At 32.9% G+C, this 23,212-nt stretch overlaps 1 protein-coding gene across 3 annotated transcripts in view; it reads left to right on the top strand.

The window, feature by feature from the left end:
- Positions 1 to 23,212, top strand: part of Hex-A (Hexokinase A) — a 75,006-nt gene that overhangs the window by 43,565 nt on the left and 8,229 nt on the right. The window contains exon 1 of one of the 3 annotated variants that reach the window (XM_089637485.1): positions 15,185 to 15,368. The exons of the other annotated variants lie outside the window; for them this stretch is intronic. Within the exon in view, the coding sequence (XP_089493611.1) occupies positions 15,339 to 15,368 (30 nt within the window). The 5' untranslated portion in view covers positions 15,185 to 15,338. Of the gene's footprint in view, positions 1 to 15,184; positions 15,369 to 23,212 lie in introns of those variants that run through there. 3 annotated transcript variants of the gene reach the window in all.

Below are 23,212 nucleotides of genomic sequence, written 5' to 3'. Positions count from 1 at the left end.
ACTTACAAATAATTAAACAAGGAATAACAACAAGGAAAAACAAGGAATTAAACAAATAAAAAACACATAAAATACATGTAATTAAAATGCATTTAATAATAATGATAGTAAAATCAGCAGCATGCAATAAACAAAAGGTATTTAGCCAACTTCGCGACAAAGGTTAATCCCGCATGACCAGACAATCCTCAAGGTCGTTTCCTCTACCGGTCGAGAGTTTAATCAATCCAGTCTTTATGCTAATTAGTCGACGTCCACTGTTCAGTTATTGCTTGAATTTAATAACCGTAGAAGAACCAGCTAGAAGTTGAAAGTTTTTATCCAAACATAAATAATATAATCTAAAAACAATTCAAGTCACCAATCATTCTGTAAAGTGAGGCCCTTTTGCCACTACAATGCTTCCAATATTCTAATATCGACATTTACGAACTCTAAAAAGAAGAATTAAATCCTTTAGTAATTGCTTGTGTTTTAACAATAAACTATATAAGCGCCATCTATTACACTTAGCATCGTTGATTTTCAAAAAATACATTTACTTTTCTAATGTTAGTAAACTTGAAAAACTACGACAGCTTACACACATTTTAAATAAAATAAATAGACATTTAAAAATGAAATAATAATTATTATTCAATTAAATAATTTTGATACCTACTTTATCGTTCCTCTAATATGATTCAATCAGTTCCAATTTAAAAAATTTAAAGTTCGTACTAGAATAATTTTACACATTACACAGGGATAGAAATTCGAATCACTTCCCGCATCCACCCATGCACCAATAACCAATAGGCAGTAGGTAGGTACTTTATATAATTAATTAAACCATATATGAACCTTAATATTATATTTTGCAAAATATGTATGTATTAATGTAACCCATATGATGTATATTAAAATAATAAAAATTAAAAAAAATTAAAAAAATATATAAAAATTAAACATACTAAACATGGTTTGACCTATTTTTTTTTCAACTCACCATAATAATTACCCATTATATCATAGAAATTCACCGATGCGGTCGATCCGAAATAAAATAATAAATACAGTATTAAAATGGCGTGAAAAAGCTGTCACTATATAGCAGTAAACAAACTAGCAAAACTTAAAAATAAGCACAAAATTTTCTGTTAAAATTCAAGTCTATTATTTGCTTCAAGCTTGTGAAATTCCTTCATCATCGGTAACCGAGCGAGTACAGTCTGGCATTTGTAGCAGTGTCGTGTCATACTCATTGGCTCCTGTGGCTTGTTGAGGTATTATACATCTCATGGACCGGCCTCAAGGCCATCGAGCAACCAAGAAGTGTCTGTGTGTAAATAAACTCACGGATTATCAGCGAATAATAAACGTTTCTATAGTACCTATACTACATGCCCAAACAACTTTCATTATGCGTCCATTTCAAAGTGAACGCCTTTTAAAACTACATCAGTATTCTATGCATGTTTCGTTTAGGTCTTCCTAACATCGTTTAACCAAATACTATTAAATATATTGAAAAGGATATTTCATGAATTCGTGAAAAAAAAGACAGCCATTCACTGAAGGAAAAAAATATTTAATTAATTTCTGGAGAGGTTTGAAGACATACAGAATTTTTTAATAATCTTTTTCAGCTATGGGTAAAAAGTAAAAAGCGATGATTTTCAATTCCAACTGACATTATCCCTGAAATCAATGGTAGGTAGCTCTCGCTGAAAACGTTTTTCATAAATTATTTATTTATTAAAACGCCATAAAATGGCTTTCACAAATTACTTTAGATATCGATAAACTGATAATTTCTACTGATGAAATATATAATTATATTATTATCAAAAATACAATTTTCCGTTGTCCGTGCATTAAATGTTAGTTCGATTATTATTATTTTTTTTAATTTGTGTAATTTTCGACATTGGTTAAAACGGAATCAAATTGTTATAACAGTTATGCATTTGGCATGTTAGTTATTAACCAAAGAAATCATCCAATAATACAATCAATCGGCATTAAGATATCCTTGACTTATTATAATCTAACTTCAGTCGTATGTTTTTGATACTTTTCGCGGTATCAAACCGCACACCCTTTTATCTGTCTAGACTGCATTTAATCAAAGATAAAAATCATTATCTTTGTTTTGCGTCAATTATTTTACAGGCAGGAACAGGTTTGAAGTGATGTAAGCGAAATTGGTAAACAAGAACAATAAATGGAAATAAATATCTTTTGAACACAAGGAAAATTGCTCTGATGGACGATTCTTTCAATTTAATTTTACTTATTTTTGTGATGTTTTTATTTTATCATTAGGTACTATTATGTTACAAACGGGATTGCGGGCTGTTTCCTGTTACACTTTTAGTAAATTATATATATATATAATTATATATAACATCGAAATACGTGTTTATGTACTCTCGAACGGTGTTCTCTGTCGTCATAAATATAGTTTACATTTTCACTTGTAGCAAACACTTTGTTGATATACATACATATAGTGAAATAACTTTGTTTTCAATACCACTTTATTGTATATATTTTTAATATATAAAACCAACCGGTTTCGGTTCACACTGAACCATCCTAAACCTGATTTATATAATCTAATATGTTTTAAAATGTAAATATCCTAATATATTTTTATACGACCCTAATGAAGGTTCAGGGTGAACCGAAACCGGTTGGTTTTATGTTTTTAAAATACCTACATTAAAGTGGTATTAAAAACAAAGTTATTAAATTATAATATAGTTAACGATTGATCTAACTATTAATATATTTCGAGTACCTACATTATTTAACTTTTTTCATACAATATGTATATATTATTATTTTTTTTTAAATGTATATTTAATTTCACTAACTATGTGCAGTTGTTTTTTTTTAATAGGTTTGTGCCTCGTGATTAATTCTTCAAAAAGCATGAAGATTATTTGTAATATTTTCCGGAAATAATAACCACTTACATCCGACGTTACAATATTCCGTACACCGAAGGTCAGGCAAGGTTATGCGGTGTGACTGTACGTACATAGTTTGACTGTACGATGTAATCATAATGTTTGCAACATGCGCAATTCCTACCTATGCAATTTATTTAATTTAGAATTGATTTGATTTTTGACATCATATGAATAGAATGATAAACGTCGGGGAAATATGCAAATAGCAGGATTAGTACGCTGCTGAAAACTAAAAGACAATTATTATGCTAAGACGAACTGGTGGCATCCAGATTATGCGTTATTATGCGAGAGAAATATCCACACAACCTTTTTTTATTCGTGAGACAGTTTTAAGTAAATAATCAGTCGGGTTTAACATTGTATGATAATCTTCAAATTCAAATTCAATTAACTGTTAAACACGATGAATAATAATAAAACTCAATTCATCTGTGAAAAGCCATCCTTAAAAAGTAGTCGAAAATTGCGAATTTTGACAAAGAGAAACATGTAGTTATTTCGAAAAAGTTTTCAAAAAATTATTTTGTTTGAAAAAATAAATTATAAAACGTCTATAGGTACATATAAAAATGCACAAATAATACATAAATGCTAGCATGTAAGTAGACCGGCACATAAAAGCAGGAAAATATAATGATTTTTGAAAATCTGAATTATCCTTTTAGTAGCTACGTAGAGAAAGAATCAGAAAATAAAAAAGTCCTTTGGGGAAGATATTTGTGAAAACGGTCCTTAATTTAACTTAGCGGTAGTTTGATCAGTGTAACCGTTGTGTCTAATTGTTTGTCGTTTCATAGTTTGTATTCTATACTATAAGGTAGTGGTTAGTGGTGACATTCAATAGGTCGTGACTTCGGAGAGTCATTGAGTTACGCTTTATCATTGACTATAATAGGAGCCTGTAATATTTATTGTGTTGACGACTTTAACTTTTTTTCTTATTACATGTGTATATCGTCCAACAATACGCTTAGCGGAAGTGCTGTTTAATTTTTGAAAGCGGTCGATCTGAACGTAAATTCTGTCTCATAAACATGTAGGAGATTTTAAGTTATATTGTATGCATTCGGACAATCTGTATCCTGTTAAAGTGTCGAGCAATATTCGTAATAACATAAATTGTCTGGAAACGATGTGCAGAAATGATAAGGTGAGACTGGAATGCTGAATAATAAAAAAATGTTACACAACTCAGGATTGCACTGGTAGAAGTTCTGTTGATACCCTTATTGTATCCTCTCCCAATTTCTCATAAATGTTACATGTAACAGAAAGAGAGGTTAGAACGGAGTTCTCAGCGGCCGTACCAAATCTAATCATGGTGACCGTTGATGCCTGACATCGAACAAGACAATAGAAGTGCCCAATATAAGAATAAAAATGATGCGAATAATACCGAACAAAAATAATTAATATCTGTCCTAGGAGATTGCACTTGAAAACAAACGTAGGAATTAGTTGGCTTAGTTATGAAAATGGCCTTGCTTCCCGACAAATATTAATATCAACTAGGTTACCTATTATTTTTGTTATAATAATAGAACTTCTTACATTTAATCAATAATGAATGTGTGTCCATTATTTTCATGACAGTAAGCCTACATCACTCTGTGATCTCATTTTTCAAGCAATTTATTAGCCATCGCAATCAATTGTTCAATTCATTGTTTGATTGTTTTAGATTGGTTGGAAATTTACAATTCGTACCATCATCGATAAAAAAGTTTCTTTTGAAAAAATGACCCTTTAAATCATCAATGTTATATTATTAAAAAAAAACCATGAACTATGCAAGTACAGAGCAAGGATATGTTTATAAATGCATTCCAATTTCATACGGGTAAACTGAGTTTGCATTGAGATCTTTAAAAATACTCGAGCTATTTCTGTTTTTGAGGGCATCAGACGTGTCTGGAATAATCATCAGGTATTTTGCTAATTTCGTTGTTAGACATGTTAATGGGTATTTTCCCACCTCTGATTAAACTGCCGATTTGCTACTCGTCGAGCTAACCCAAAGACAGAAAATACTAATTAAAACTCTTTGTGATTTTGCACAAAAACGGCGCTTTACAAATCATCCATATATTATTATTAATATATTACGTTCCTTTGTGAGGAACGATACAGGTGTAACCTGTTCCTTAGTAAACCCATAAAGTGCTTATTAAAGTTTATTACACTTGCCTTACTATTGTTGAACTGCTATAATACGTGTCATACTGCAAATTGATTGTACCCTAATATTCATATGTCTATGATTGTACCCAACATAAATAAGAAATCTGTTCACCGTTAAAATTGTGCATTTATTTAATAAACACGTTACAAAGTTCAATTCAAATCACTTTCAATTCAAGGCCCGGTCGCTACGATAACCTTTTTTATTTTGTTTTGCCCCTCATATAACTGGAGATAACAGTAAACCTAACCTAGCCCAAGTCTGCATTGTTTATTTTATGATTTACATTCGGCGCCTTGATATGTTCTTAACTCAAGAAAATAATCTCTTTTTATTTGGCGAAACGACCATTAAATAACACATTTAAATAATGATAATTAGTAATCTCGTGTCGAGCTGTCGCGCATATGCCGACTGATGAAATTAAATGGTTTTGTGAAATTGAGCGATAAAATTCATATTTCTGGTGGCATGTTGAAACAACTCAAGATTAACACAGATTAAGACTTGGAACCGTTAAACTTTTTTGGATTTCCAGATGTCAGAACATCGTACTAGTTTAATAATGATAACAATTGAAAAATACATTTATTTGACGCATCTATCGAAAAATATATTAAGCATATCTTTACGATAAGGATTTCCCGGAACTCCCAATGTACAATTTAGCGTTATTTTTACCTCTTTGCGATATTATATGAACAATGTATTACGCAAATCATTTATAATTCTATCTTTATAGTTTGATCAATAATTCCACAACATTTCATGTTCACTTACCAATCATGATTTGTCTTTTTTTACTAAAATTCTGGCATCATTTTGACGACTTTTACCTTTTTTGTTATACTTCCGTTTCGTCCAACATAATATATTGCTCCCAGAAAACTTAATTTCGATTTCATATCGAAATAATTACGCCGAGTCAGTGGACATCTTCAATTTATCACTAATTCAATAGAAACGCTGATTTTTTTTTTATTTATTTTGAGTTTATAAAATATATTGTATTTGAAATTTACAGAGAATTGATATTGTTATTTTTTTATGTAAACGTATGGATCAAAGATGTCAGTTCCCTCAATATAGTCATCAGGCGAGAAATTGCAACACTGAGGGAATACAAGAAGGCGCTGCAAAAAAGCGCAATACCTCTACACGAAGATGTCGTCTCCCACCCGGCATGCCGCTTGAAGTCCCGAAAGCCCTTCTGGGCGGAAGGAGAGAGGCTCCTCCGACTACCTATCACCCCAGAAGATAGGTGGAAACTTGAGTGGCAAACGGCCAACGTGGGAAATGCCCATCTCATACAGGACCCCACCGAGAGACAGCCTGGGTTCTCACTGCCTCGCAAAACCTGGTCCGCCATCAATAGGTTAAGGTGCTCCCATAGCCGCTGTGCCCACATAATGCACAGATGGGGCCTTGAAGAGTCGGCGATGTGTGAATGTGGTGCGGTGCAGACTACCGAACATGTGGTCAACGAATGCCCGCTCCATTCATTCCCCGGCGGGATTGATGAGGTCCACATGGCGACGCCTGAGGCCCTAAAATGGCTCGCAGATCTAGATGTCCCCCTCTGACCCCCCACCATACGAAAGAAGAAGAAAGATGTCAGTTATTTTGCTTGGACAATTCACTTATGTATAAAAAGAAGAAAAAAACTGCATAATTTTTACTTCTCCTAAAAGTACCTAAAAACGACATTAATAATTGAATAAATCAACAACAGTTGCCTGTTTGTCGTATGCGTCCTAAGAAGTTTTCCGATGGTACCAAGTAGTTCACTTCGGTCTTAAATTATAAAAAACGGTTTTACCTACGCATACGGATCAATCTTATATTATTCTGCGATTAAGGTCATCAAATGGCTAAATCCACCCCTGTACCCAATGTATTAAAAAATAATCCTATTTCAGACAAAAATATCATTATTATCACTTTTTTCGAAGAAACCTTTGATAATAATCGAATTCGAATTCTAAGAAACCCCAGTATCAGTATTTTTTAAAGTTATTTGCATGCGTTTTCAGTATTTTGTCGTTATGTTTTTCCAGAAGAAAGGCAAGGGAGGAAGTATGTTGTGCCTTTTTGGCTGCAGAGGTAAAAAGAAGATTGAGGTCTCTCCAAAGGTCACCATGGTCCACAAGGCGGAGAGGAGAGCCACCCCGGGACCTCCTCGCAAGGCCTTGGAGGTCAAGGTCTCCGATACGGTCAGCTCCTGTTTGCTCAACTTATGGCAATGGGTGGCTCATTTGAATGTTACTTCGTTCATAATTTCAACATCATTGTGTTTATCCAGTGGGATTAATTCGTGTACCTACGTTTATAGTACCATTGTTGTTGAAAGTGTTGTCAGGCGTTGTTGAAATGTACGAACATGGCGTATCAACGCTATTTTCTGTGAGAAAATGTATGCCTTTGTTGTTCTTGTGCACAATCGAATTTAGATTTTTGTCTAATGCCGATACTGTTTTATTTGACAAATTTAATGTGGCTTTATTGTTTACTGATTTTATGTACACACTGTTGCTTACTAAATTTTACATGAATAGTATTATGTCTTCAAGACATATTTTCACAAGTCCTCTTTACACATAATGTTGCTTACTGAATTTTACATGATTAGTATTATGTCTTCAAGGCATATTTACACCGTCTTCTTTACACATAATTTTGCTTGCTGAATTTTACATGATTAGTATTATGTCTTCAAGGCATATTTACACCGTCTTCTTTACACATAATGTTGCTTACTAAATTTTACAAGATTAGTATTATGTCTTCAAGAAATATTTTCACCAGTCTTCTATACACATAAGGTTGCTTACTGAATTTTACAAGATTTGCTCAATGTTATGATAAATTTGTTTCAATTTAGGTACTTCCATTTATCAAAGATTTGAACCAAAGTGTTTTGATTTACAGCAAGTATTTCCATGGATATTGTGTTTTCAAGAAATGTTTTCACTAACACTTACTGTGCTTTGATAAATTTAGCTTCAAATTCGATCCTAAGATCAGATATTACAGATTTACATCAACATGTTTTTTACTTACTTTATAATAATAGTAATAATATTTTTTATTCCGGAATGTGGGACGGATGGTGGATGCTTTACGCTGGAATTTATTGCACGACAGGAAGAGGAACAACTAAATATTACTTACTTATCACTTTTATCATGCCTTATTATCTTTTTTTGCGTTGTACGTGTAGATTTGTACAGTCTGGAAGACTTCGTTCCTGTATACATCTATTATAGGATAGAACCCTTGAGGAGATCGAAACTAACTTATTACTGCTTTTACTTTATTCAATTTCTAAAATGATTAATTACTATTATATACTCAGAACAATATACATATTTCAATGTTACTTACCTACATGTGTAATAACTACACATCACGCAAATAAATTACAAGTTTATTTTGTTCTCAAGTTGTGACGCCATATCATTTTTTGTTCGTTAATATCTGCTTTATACTCTTCCAAATTCTGTGAATCAAAAAAACATTTCAAGTACTTAATGCAGAAACAATCGCATTAAAACATTTTAAGTACTTAATACATAAACAATCGCATAAAAAATCTTCTTTGAGTAGATGATAAAGCTTTGTAGTATTTATTTATATTTATAGTTAAACCATTGTTCGTAGTAATCTCGTGTTAAGACTTGCACGAGGGTAAAATAAAATAAAAAAAACTAGCACACTTTTTACGTTTTGTATCGTGCCTACGAATAATAGTTTCGACGAGGGTTAAGAGGGGTGAATGAACAGGCAAAATATATTCTGCACGAATGGGCTCTAAAGGTCCAAAATTATGAATGGAGCCTCGTCCATTTATTGCATTATTGATCTAAACCGTTGGCATTATAATTAAGGGCTATAAATAATAAGAATAAAGCTCGAATTCATCAAAAACTCAAAGATCTTATCTTTTGAAATGTAGTTGGTCTCGCCGCCTACGCTAAAACCAGAACCTTTTCAGGACATTTAATGTTGTGTGAGATCAAATAACGTCTTTGGTTTATCCTGCGGTTAAATATGCCACCTGAGGCTCCAAGTAGACTAAACATTAGATGATTACTAACGACATAAAATCAACACTTCAAACAATGAGCAGTGTTATTCTTAAGAGGCACCATTATAGTAACATAATATGATAGCAAGTTTAAACATTTTTGAGAAGCAATTTAAAAGTACGCACCACAAAAAATTGTTAAAAAATAGAAGTAAAAAAAGTCTATAATAACTGTAGTTTGTATGTCGCATATCGGAATTAAATGGGTGATTGTTTTAAAGAATTCTTACTGAAATATTGAAGACAATATTAGTGATTCTTAAACGAAAATCTGAAACAGAAAAATCAGAAAAGGAAACGGTCACATCTTGCGATCATACATAAAGATAGTTGCCAATAAAAATGTGCGGTGAAAAAATGAAGACAATGTTGGTAGTTCTTATTCGAAGTATGATACAGTTAAAAGTGACCGAGTAGGATAGGGTCCCATTAGCGCAGTTGGTAGAGCATTGTCCCGGAAAGACAAGGGTCCTGGGTTCGTGTCCCAGATGTGACCGTTTCCTTTTCTGATTTTTCTGTTTCAGATTTTCGTTTAAGAATCACTAATATTGTCTTCAATATTTAAATATTACAATTTGAGGTTTTACTCAATAAAGTTATTCCGAAAAACTTAATAATTCTTACTGAGTCCAATTGCAAAATAATTACAAAGCAAACGTTAATATGGGTAACCTAGATTCTACATTACATAAATAATGTCACCCAGTCATCGCAGCAGAGTTTTTAGCGGAATTTATATTATTTCCACGCCTAACGATTACTTCTGAAAACTTTGCCATTATTTAAGCCTTTGCAAAATATCTTTGCTTAGTATAATTAAATATGTATTCTTTACAATCATAATATTTCTTTAAATTTATGGGAAAATAAATCAAAAATTCATCGTTACTCTACTAGGATGCTTAGAAATTGAGTTCGTTTTTGAAAAATAGTTATTTTCCAGAAATGTGAGTCTATGCAAAAATTCAGAAGAACAAAGTATTCAGGACATCAGGCAGCTGCATTTTTTCTACGTATTTCAAAAGAAAGTGGATAAAATAAGGAAGGGACTCGTTATTTTATTCAGCAAATCAGCTGGAGTGATTTCTCAGCTTTTATTTTTCCTCTCTCATATAATAAGGGACCCTTCAATACCCAAGTACACGACTTCCTCTAATCGAGAAGACCATCCCGAATATGCGAAAAGAGGAAACCTACCTTAGGGCAGACTTTGTGAAGTTGGTCTCTCTTCGGTGTGTGGTCCTTTAGCTTTAGGTTAGAAACACACCAGCAAACATTTAGATCGCACCTTTTGCAGTCTTAAGTACTTAGTTAGGCATTCCGTTATCTCCGTCTGGTTGATTAACATTAGTATAGGCTTATGTTAAACAGATACATTAACGCGAGCAAACGATCCACGGCCACTTTCAGTAACACGTAACAATGCGCCTTGTCATTTAATTTGCACACATTACGCCGTAGTATAATATATAGGTACCTGCTTACGTTATCTTTCAGTAAGCCGATAATCATAGGGCGCCCAGATCAAAATATTCACAATGAACATTTTAAATGTTTTTATATTAAAGTAAACATTATAGTCTTCTAGTAAACCTAGGACGGGTTGTTTCACAGAATTTGAACAATTCATCAAATTTCATAGTTTAAATTCATGTTCTGTGAAAGTTTTATTCAAGTTCTGTTATTTTTCATCATGGGCCGGTTATTTCACAGTACTTGGATAGTGACAGAACTTGAATAGGTATTTCATAGAACTTGAAAATTAACATAGACAAATTATGAATTGTTCAAATTCTTTGAACTTTACGTTGTCTTACACAACAAAGGTGAACTCCTAACATAGAAGGCCAATATACAATCTCTGTAAATAAACAATACGTTTAGATAAATACTGAAAAAGACATAGGAACTGTTTGGGTATCTACGAGCACTATGCAATTTACAATTAACCTATGCCTGAAAGCAAAAACTAAAACAAAATTTATAAATATGTAAATAGTTTTATTAGAGAACTATGTAATTAAACTCTGCTGCTATCCTGAAGCAATCTATACCCTCTTTTCATTTGAAGCCATGAGCTTTTAAGCGGATGTTTACACTTTCATAAAATCCATTTATTAGCATCCGTCATCGAGCATTTTCAGAAAGTATTTTGGGATGACATTAATCTTGAATTCACGAAGTTTCTAACCTATCCAAGCCGCAATCTTAGAGTACCTGGTTTCTTATATGATCTACATAAGTACTATTGGACTTTTCTTTTAAATTATTTTAACGGTCTACGCCAGGGATAGCGAGCAATAATATCTACTTTTGAAGTAGGCATTCTTTTAAATTCGTTTAACGATTTAGGCCAGACAAAGCGAACAACGGTAATTTCTTATATTTTTAACATATATACTATCAAAACATTTTGGGTGAAACTACACCGAAACTATTAGAAAGCTACTATATATCAGGAAGAGAGCAGCATGTATAAATTGATGGAAAAACGAAGTCTCTTCCAATAAACATATGGAGTTCCACAGGGAAGTGCCCTAGGACCATTATTATTTCTGATCTATAAACATGAAATTTCTGCTCTTCCCCTGATAGGAAAAATAGTTAACTTTTCTGATATTAATTTAACTGTATTAATTTTTCTTGAAAATAACTAGAACGACACTTTTAAATAAGCTAAACATGGACATAACCGTTCTGCAAAAATTGATAGAAAGAACCAGGGAAAAAACATAATCTAAAATTATATTGATGACGATGAATTTTTCTCAATGTTCGTGACCGGTTATTAGACATACGGAAAAAACGTACAAAATTAAAATATGTTTTTATGTAATTTGATAGTTGATATTAAAAAGTTTAATGTGCCCTATGCCACACTCGTCTCGAATATAGTATACTAGAATGGGGGAATGTGACCTCAAATTTTAAAAGTAATTTGACACATTGTTATTTAAAACAATTTATTGTGTTATGTACAGGGTTGCCATCCCTGGTTTACCGCAACCGTGCCAGGAGAATATATCTACTTTTAAATATCAAATTTATGTTTTTAGATAATGTAACACATGCCGTAGGTATGTATTATATATTCATTTTGTGACAGCCCTCAGAAAATGACGCATTTTTAGAAGATTCTGGTATTGTGGAATGATTAGCAAGAGTCCTCTCGATGCGAATTGTATAATTCTTCACACGAATCCTACTAACAAACAGTAGACCAGTTATATGTAATAGGTGCGTTACAATTTGTCATTGTATTATTTACTTGTGCAAACTATGTAAATGCAGTGTAAAACAATTATATTTAGGTAGGTAGGTACATACAAATACAAACATAGCATTTAGGTGCCTATCAGAGCGATCTGTATATTTTCATAATTGGCTGTTTTTCCCGAATTGAGAAAATTTCGGAGGTGATTTATGTGCCGAGATAAGGAAAAATAAGAAAGTCTGATTAAATTACATTGAAAGGAGTGCCGCGCTTTTTGAAGCTTGTCAGAAATTATTTTTTATCATACTGGAAATTCAGCTGTCATGTCAGTCGGGGATTGCATAAGTAAGGTCTGACAGAATGCACGTAGTTCAATTGGGCTTACGTCTTATTTGCCACGCAGCTTTTCCACTGTCATTGAAGTGATCGAAGCCTTCACAGAGCAAAAACAAAAATATCGAATGAAGAAAAAACCCTTCCTTAAATGGAACGTGTCTCAACATAGAAGGTTTAGCCAGAAAAAATCCAGTTATTCTCATCCATCTTAATAATTATTATTTGCGATGCACGTTAATCATTTATTTGCATGAGCACCTCTTGCACTGGGGAATGCAGACGGGAGTCACACACCCATTATTCAGAATTGCGTTTGTAAACAAAAAGGTTGCTTCATTTCGCCTCTTTCTTTCATTGTGTCCACGTTATTCTTTTCCCTTTTATCTGATTCGCATCGTTTTTACGGTTGGAGCACAAGTGTCACGTGGCACGAAATAGGATGATGAAACTGCAAACTTAGTGACGTCAACCACTCACACAGTCACAGGTCACATTCATCGACCATTTCGCACGCACACAGCCAAAGGTGTAGACGGGGCAAAGTATGGAAAATTACACACATGTACGGTTTTATATTTGTTTCATCGATTTGTGTGTGTGGGAGAGCTCAATACAAAGGTCGAGCATGTAGCCGCAGACGTGCCCGCGTCTCGGCCAATCAGAGTCGGCGCCTGGAGGGCTCGACTTTCCACAATACAGAGGAAGCACACACACACATACAACGTGCGCCGTCGATACAGAAACACGAGCAATATCACAACCTACGCGATCACTCGCGGCTCGCCGTCATGTCAAATGGCTTTATGAAATTCCACACCATTAATTGCGCCACCGTCTCGCATTTTTATTCATTTTGTTTTTATAACGTCTCACGAACAATTTCAGGTGACAGACGAAAAACCATACGAGTTCGAAGTTTAAATACATGACGCAAAATTATGTCAATAGACGTGTCTAGTGAACTATGAAATATTATTTTGTTAATTTATGCATCGTCTACTTGCTGAAATAACGATTTCTTATTTTATTGTTTAAAAAAATGCTACAGGATATCCCATTTCAATAATTTAATAATAATGACTTGCAGTAATCAATTACAATAATTAGAAATTAAAGCTTATATTACGCTTTATACATGTTATAGTTTTAGCAACAGCTTCCTGATAATTTATAAGTGGTCTAGGCGAATTACAAAACATTAAACAGTAGCTGTTTATTAATATATTTTTCGGTATGTTTATTTTATTAAACAGAGGCCATGTGGCGTAATGTTGATTAAATGAACAAGTTTTTACCACCATAAAACGTGTATTTAAATGACAACGTAGTTAGTCAATTACGGGTTTAAAATAACCGGTACAGTGATGTATTATTCAGTGTAGATGTATGGAACGAGAACATAAATTATGATTATGCACGGTAATAAATAAAAATCATTTCCGTTGACCGTGAAAATATGTATATGTTAGAAGTGCAGAATTTATTAGCTTTGCTTCTAGCTTGTCATCGCTTTCAAATTAAGGCTTTTAATTTTAATGAGGATCGCATTCGTGGCTTAATGGTCTACGCATTCGACTCTATTACTATTGCACTACATAAATGTATTATGGTGCTGCCTGAATGGCTAATGTTTTATTGTTATAATCATGGATTAACGGATCTTAAAATAATCGCTTTAGAGGTGTCGTAAAGAACTCATAAAAATGGTTTTACTGATTAATTATTTAAGGCGACTCGTAACAGTCGTAACGTTTTATAACATTATGTTCTACTGCGCATTGCTTTGATAATTCATGCCTAATTTAACTTAAATATACGATTTAAGGAACATGATGACATGTTATGATTAATGTTTCCGGTAATTTATGACACAGCGTTTTAACGTTGTTGATGTTTTTTTAATGAAAATAAATTAAAAAAACATTAAATTTTACACACAGTTTTAATAACAGATTCAATAGCAATTGCAATAATAATAAAGTTATCGTATGTGACAAAGCAAATACCAAAAATTTACCAGTTCTTTATAAAAGCAAATTATTTTAGTTGCCGAAATGAAGATGACAATTTTCAATTCAGAATGTATCAATTAACTGTAAATGTACACATTCGTTTTAATCGCTGATTAGTTGTCTCTAGGTACTCATTAGTATAATCTCTATGCATTGGTAAATCAGTCAACCCATTTGGACCACTAGATTAAAACGTTGAGAAAAAACTCATTTCCCGTAATTGTGACGTTTACATGAGCCACTGGATTCCACGAATGGTATTGCGCATGCTGCAGTCGTCTCCCTCTAGCTTGGGCTATAGAGAAGGTGTCAGAGAGAGAGGTAAAGCCTTTCTATGACCTCTATACAAGTAGTCTGGCGCTACCTCTAGTATTCAGTGTTTAGCACATGCTCAGTCAGTTTCCAGTTCAGTCGCGATAAGTTCTTCAGAAGGTTCGGCCGCTGTTCGGCCTCCTGGTTTTTAAGTACTTCGGTTCGCACCAATCTTTATTCAGTGTTCGTGTGTCAATCGGTTGAATAAAGAAGCGATCAACCACCAATCAAGATGGGTATGGCAACTATGGTTCTCCCCTCGGTGAGTTAGACCAGTGCTCCATTTAAAATAAGAACATTTTTTAAATTTTGACCGCTTTGACCTTGCGCAAGTTTACGTTCTTCGGGAAAATGCTGAAACAATTTAAATGGATCGTACAATAGGGTTAAGGAAACTCGTACCGCGGTATTTCGACCGTGCTGAAATTAAATTGAGAATTCGCAATTTTTAAGTGTGGTTTGAAAGTATAAAGAATATTTGGAATGTATGTAGGTAGGCCGGTGCCAAAGGGCCGGCGTCTATTTGACGTGTCGATGACGTGTGAACGCCGAACGCGTGGTGCACCAGCACAAATTGCACATTTTCCATAATGACAAAACATTATCCAAAATTAAATTCGGAATCGCGTTAAAAACATAAAGAATATTCTTTGTGAGCATTTTATAAGAGCGCCTTGAAGTTTACAACAAAAAATTATAGTGTACGTGCAAACGTTCCGTAAGCGTGACATTATATATTTCACTGCATTAATAATATAATCAGATTACAAAAACTTCCATGAAAAAATGATATTATTAATTGTTTTGATTGAATACAATATGTAGTGTTTCAGAAATCGATTTTTTCCGACCTCTAATCTTGTTGGAATTGATTTTTATCTGATTTCAAGTCCACAGTCCTAAAAGGGTGGTTTTAACCTTCCCGAATCCACGACCTTCAAACTCTGACGTCATTTCATTGAGGATGAGGAAAAGTGGCGGGAATAGAGAGGAGGGGGAGCGTCCTTTCACCCTATACACACAGTCACAACATATACCTATATGTTTAAATTTCGGAATAGTTCTTTCTTTCTAGTTCGAACGAGTTCTTTTTTGTAATGTATTACACAATTTCAACCATAATATAATAAAAAAAACTACTTAATAGAATACTACACAATAAAAATAAAAATTCAGTTCTATCATAAATTCTAAATTTGAAATTCTCACTGTTCCCATTTTAAATATATTTACATAATATCAACGTGAAATGAACCCTTTAAATCTCATTGAATTCAAGAAAATTTTAAATTCTCATTATCACTAAGCAACAAGAATTCAAAACATCAAGTACCTACATACAGGACATTTTCTTCCACATTATAAAGTGTTATCTAACACGTGTTAATCAACGGAAACGTAATAATTCCATAAAAATAAATTATTATCGAAACGAATTATTTTTCCTACAGTGACTTATTAATATTGAACTATTATATTTTTTCCACGAGTAAAAATTGTTATTTTATGAAAACTGAGTGCACACTCAGAATTGCTGCGCGAATCATTATTTCTAGATAAAGTTAATGAAAAGCAATCAAAAAAGTATTTTATCTTGACCCGACACGTATCTTATCACGGTAAAATAGCGTAAAATAATCGTTCAGTCTGTGATGTCGCATGATAAAAGGCTTCATATATCACTCCAGTGTATCAATAAAACCATGGCCATAATACAAAAAAAAACGTTTCTACAGAATAAAAAAAATTACTCATTTCAAATACAGAATAAAATTTATTATCGGCAGGTACCTACTTTAATAACGCTTGTTTGAAATCGAAAAGATTCTTTTTAACATTTGATTACTTTCCCATAACACAGTTCTAATTTTAAAATGTTACAAATATACACAAGGAAATTATAAATAAGGTTGCTCAATTTTAGGGGATGTTTTCAGGCATTAAAAATGCCTACGTGTCTGAGGGTAGTCTACTGTGGTGCAATGTGTCGGTTTTTTCCTTGTCTGGGGATAAAGTGAGCTAGAGGTCAAAGTAATTGCACGATCTTAGGTTTCACTATGTAATACCCGCCCTCTTTACAAAGGCCCGTCGGGGTTGGCATTACACAATGACTTTTCATGAGCGACTAATACACAGAAAGGTTAGATAATATATTACCTAAATACCAATTTTTTTAAAACTGAAAATTACTTTCGTAACGTACGTTTTTATTTTTTTTTTTAATATTTCAAAGTTGAATGACTTTTCATGCTGTGTTTCCAGGAGCTTTTAAAAATGCCCTAGTATTTTGAACCCCGCACAAAGCTTTTTGTACCTTTTGTGTGAGTTTGAATTCACTGTACAGTTCGTGAAAAAACTTTGTTGTTTACCGGTTTATTATTTATTTAGACATACACAGTACATTGTATTATAAGATTACAATTATTTTGTGAATAACAACAACGACAGCTAGACATAACAGTTGTTGCTAACTGAGAAAGCACATTACCGTGTTGTTATTCGCGGTTTTTTACAGCCAATGTCAAATATATTTGAGCCAATTTAAACTTCCAGGGCATTAAGACTAGCTTTATAACTTATAACAAAATGTGAGGAAATTTCCATTCGTTTTTTTTTTCTCAATCTTCTTAATTATTTCTTATCAATTAACCAATCAGTCTCGATACACTTACAAGCTACTTACGTAGATATTTTGATTAGTGATTCTTGTAATTTAAGAATGAAAAAAACATTAGTATAAATAAGTACATAAATAAACAAGAATTTTAGTATTTTTTTTACAGACAATTACATCATTTACTTTATTTCAAATAAACAAATTTTCTACTTATTTTCATTGCAACAAAAAAAATTCATCGAGTTCTACGAATTAAAATCAAAAACAATGAATTTACACGAATCAAATTAGATTATCGATCTATTATATGTAACATACTTGAAAAGATCTGTTTTTCTGATCGTCGATAAGAAAACAATTCCCTGAAGGAATTTATTTATGACAGATCTGATTTTTTAAATCCAAGGGTAAATTAGTTCTCTCGAACAAGTGTGTAGGATTCGTAATTTTAATTGAACTTGCTATAAATGATCGAACCAGACTTGAGTGGCGAGTTTTGAATTACAAGTACCTAGGTATATGAAAATGAAATGACACTTTTATCAATTGACATAAATTAATGTACCTATCACGAGGTTTTTAACAAGACTGTGTTCGTTTTCGATATTGGCGCCAAACGAATTTGTGTAAATAATGAATAACTCGTATTGTACTATTACTATGCATATTATACGACACACGATTCTTGCAAAATGTATTTACATTAAAGAAAAGATAAACTTATTGCAAATACTAAACTGTCACAAACTGGGTGACCGCACGGTGGTGGATTTTTTAGCAAAAAATCTCAATTGTTACGTTTACAGACGAGAAGATCTATTTTTGTGAAATAAACTTGTGGAAAATTTGAAGTAAACGTAAGATAACTCTTTCAATACTAATTAATCTGCTTGACTGTTTTCGTTTAGGAAAAACATAGGCAATTCACGACCTAGTTTTGCTGATTCACGGCAATGTTTTGTGTACAAATTTTATTACGTTGATGAATCACTACGGAATAATTTTGTTGATAATAAACACATCTTATAAAAAACATGGCCCAAAGTAGAACGTAAATATTATTGCTTTTATAATGGGTAGAAAGTTATCTCAGTTCAATTATTCGGTTCATTCATAAGAGTGGCGATATAAAATCATAACACTGTAATTGAAAAAATATTAATGTTCACGAACCTATTATTTTATTCTAACTGTGAATTGCAATCCATATTACAAATAATTATTATAAATACTATTTTATGCTACCTAGTAATTTTACAAACCTGGTTTAATATGACCTTTAAGTTTGATATTTCGTTTTTATCTTGAAGAATTTATTATGACACTTGAATTTATAAAAAAAGCTTACTTTCAATTTTGTAACTAAAAATAGAATACGGGCTTGGATTGAATACCTTAACGGCAACTCGTTACACGTGTAAAATAATAATCCGGAGATACCGAATTTTGTGGTTATGCATTATTAAAATAATTATTGAATTAGTTGTCTAAAATACAAGCGTGGTTGCTATGCTGTAACGAATTGTCTAATTAATTAGTGATGTCGTTAAAACCTCAAGTTTTTTATCGTTGAAAGAAATAACAATAACTACTGTTCGCCGTTTCACGCCTATTGCGCTCATTCCATTTTTAAAAGTTTATCTATTTTTGTTATTGGATGTTTGACGATGTCTCCTGGTTTCATTCAATGGAACCTCAAGTATCTGAGCATTATTTCCACTAAGGTGGGATATGGCACCGTAGATAAATAGGAGTTCTTCATCCTCTTTCTTTCCAGTTTCTTTCACGTGAGATTTATATGAAATTTGATTTAGTATTTATTGTAAAAATAAATAAAATGTCAGGACAGGCAAAGATAGCAACAAATTACACATCATTTCACCATTATTGAATGCTTTTTGCAAGTATAATTGATTAATAAGTGAAGCCGCAATGCTTCGGATGTAATAACGTAACGTGTGTTTTGAATGTAGGTACTGCGTGCAATTTTCTCTGTTAGCGTTCAGGTGTATACCCGTGTTATAAATAATAATTGTGCGCATGATAACCTTCGCACCTTTGTACGAGTGTGGGTAAGAAAGTTGCAGCGTGAATATAATAATATAATTTACTATTATATTAACATATTTCTGAACATACGTGTAACATGACATTGAAATCTATTATCGCATTTCTTAATATAATATCACGTTTTCTATTTTATTATCTAGATTATAGATCGATGAATAAGCTATAATATTTAGATTAGCAGCTTTGTGAAGGTAGATAACCAGATACAAGGTATAGGCGCTAGTATAAAGCTTGCGTACTTGTTCTCAAGAGAGAGAATATTTTTAGATAATGTACATAAGATTGATGATAGTACCTAATATGTATGTTATTTCTGTTTTGGAGCTCAAGAGATCAAAAAATGAAAATCAACTGAAAATTTTCCATATTTTTTATCGCAGAAAGCATGATGAGAGTGATTTACACGGAAATCGAGTTGTATAATTGAAACAGTAAGCATTAAAAATCTTTAAAACATTATTATGCCTTTTGTTACTTCTCTCATTCTTATTAATTTACAGAATAACTTTTCTGGGTCGCATATTTCGACGACTTTTGAATCTACCCATATAATGGTGGCCGTTGATTTATTTTGCTCTCTCTCTGGTTTCAATCCTGGGATTGGTTTGCAGCAATTTCATCTAATCTCCTTTTCCATTCTTCTCTGTCTTGTGCGGCTCTTTTGATTTCTCCATATGATGAGCAGTGCACGTCCACCAGCAGGTCCTCCAGGTACTCTCGGCGTGGGCGTCCCCTAGAGTTGGTCCCCTCGGTCATACCCTCCATTATGACATGCAAGAGGCCTTCTTGTCGTATAACATGACCGATCCATCTTGCACGCCTTTCGGACAAGGTCCTGAGCAGGTGCCTTCCTCCTTCGATTCTTTGGAGAACCTCCTCATTTGTAATATGGTCTCTCCAGGAAATTCCTAACAGTCTTCTATAGGACCACATCTCAAAAGCCTCTAGTCTCCGTTTATCTCTTTCGGATAGGCACCATGTTTCGCAGCCGTACATCAAGATACTCCATACATAGGTCTTGATGTGTAGTATTCTCAGTTTTAGGTCTATATTATTCGATTCTATTATTTTCGACTTTTTATTGAATGCAAGCCTAGCCTGATGTATACGGCTGTCGACCTCGCTCTTAGACCGACCGTCCCATGTTATTTTGCTCCCGAGGTAGACAAACTCCTTGGTGTTCTTTAGTGTAACTCCTGCCATCTCTACTCTCATCTGGTGTTGCGTTCGGCCTACAGTCAGCAGCTTTGTTTTGTCTTTATTTATCTTCACGTTGTAGTTGTTTTGAAGAATGCTTTGCATGGTTGTTAAGGCCTCTTGCAGTTCTTCTTCGCTTTCAGCAACCAAAGCAATATCGTCAGCAAACCTTATCATATCCACCTTTTGCCCGTGTATCTTTACACCTTTTCTGTTACTCATTCTCTCTCTCAAGTCATCAATCGCACTCTGTATATAAGCATTAAAAAGAACAGGTGACAGAGAGCATCCCTGTCTCACCCCTTGTCTTATACTGGCTTCTTTTGTTTCTATTATTTTGCTAGATTACCAAAATTGATTTTCTTTTCCGTGTGTAGAGCACCAAACACGATTTACGAAAATTACCTTTACATAATTTAGTTATTTTCAACCCTTGCCAAATAAACCGTAACATGTACGTGCTGCAAGGCAAAGTAAATTAGTAACCTTTTTAGTGAATTGTGAATATATTATATTAACCTACATGAATAAGTCAAAAATATTATTTGTAAACTGTAAGTTACTGGTTGTCACCATCTAACAAATGACTAAATATTGCAAAATCGAATTCAGTCATAGCCAAGTATTTCTAGCTACAGAAATGCGCATAATTTATGTTATAGATTTGTAAAATAAACAAAATTATAATTATTTATTTGTTTTTCTATTTGAGAGTTTTCACGTTTTCAGCATAATAAATAAGAACAACGATTTTGAATAAAATATAAACAGGTACCTATAATAAATATTATCTATTACTAATGCTTCCAAAACGAGTTTTTTTTTCTAATTGGTATTTATAATTATGCTGATGCAATATGAATTAAAAATCAGGCGAAGGTTGTTGCTTTTTGCAAAATGGCTTAGCTATAAATAATTTAGTTGAATAAATTAATACTTTTATTATTTTATACACAAATCCTCCTGCCATATTTACATATTGTTGGTTCGATATTAAAACGTGTTGAAATGATTTCAAGTTACTCGCGTATTTTGTTTGAATCTTTTATTTATTTAAATATTTAAAAACTGACCCGATAGACGCCGAATGTTATTTGCTCGTCAACCGGAAACCAATATGAGCTTATCTGATAAAAATCCTTTACTACGAATAGGTACCTACCTTACATTCATAAAAAAACCCAATTTTTTTAAATGTGCCGTAATGGTTGGCACGTACGTTATTAGAAATATTGAACGGTTGGTGGCTGAGTTTTCACCGCGTTTGGATTCCATCCAGGCAAAGTGTGTTCAATCCTACATCACAACACAAGCAACATTTTCCGCTTACTGTGGTGGTTGTAGCAGATTTTAAAATATTGTCTGGTTATTCGTAATCAGGGATGTTTGTCTTTATTAAAAAAATAAGAATAATAATATTAAGTAAAAACTAATATGTTTTATCCTTTTGTTAGTTTAGTAAGCTAAATATCTCCACTTCGTAAAAACCAAATATGAAAGATAAAGTAAAATATTTTTACCATAGTTCTTCGTGTTTATTGCATTTAAATGAACTTCTATTAAAATATAGACTTTTACAAACTTACTTACCTCTGCATGTAGCCGAAAGTTTTAAGATCTGTTCCACAGACATAAGAATATATAGACTAGAAATTAAAGGTGAGGGGTAAAATCAACTGTTGAAGAACGAAGGGGGTAAAGCTGGCTGTGATTCGTCAATAAATCAATCTGACAGTATATAGGCATCTCGCATTATAATATCACCATTTAGTTCTTAAAAGTAAAATCTGCTTTTGAATGAATAGACATTTTTACATGGGAGCGCAAATTACTCGCCACGTTATGAACAAATTTGCGAAGTCCAAATTCGGCAAAAAAAAAACTTCTATTTTCAGAGTCGAATATTTTGTTTACGTATTTAGTTAAGACACTTTTATAAGTGTTCATAATTTACTTCTCAGTAACAACGATGCGCACACTTGAGAATCGCTACATTCGACCAGATGTATCTCGATGTGATAGTATATGTTTCTACAACTGATTCATATTATACGATGTGAATAAGCTTAAAATGATGCTTTTAAGGAATGTAATACGACAATTGGGTTTATTCTCCTTTTCACATCTATTTTTACAAGTTTTCATATCACAAGCCACTATTTTGCCGTGTTATTTCATAAAATGCCTCGACCATAGCTCGACGCTAGTTCGAACAAGAATGA

Source organism: Hesperophylax consimilis, chromosome 11 (assembly GCF_061612785.1).
Source record: "Hesperophylax consimilis isolate HC1 chromosome 11, BYU_Hcon_1.0, whole genome shotgun sequence".
NCBI classification, from domain to species: Eukaryota; Metazoa; Arthropoda; class Insecta; order Trichoptera; family Limnephilidae; genus Hesperophylax; species Hesperophylax consimilis.
This window is presented reverse-complemented; position numbering and strand designations above follow the sequence as displayed.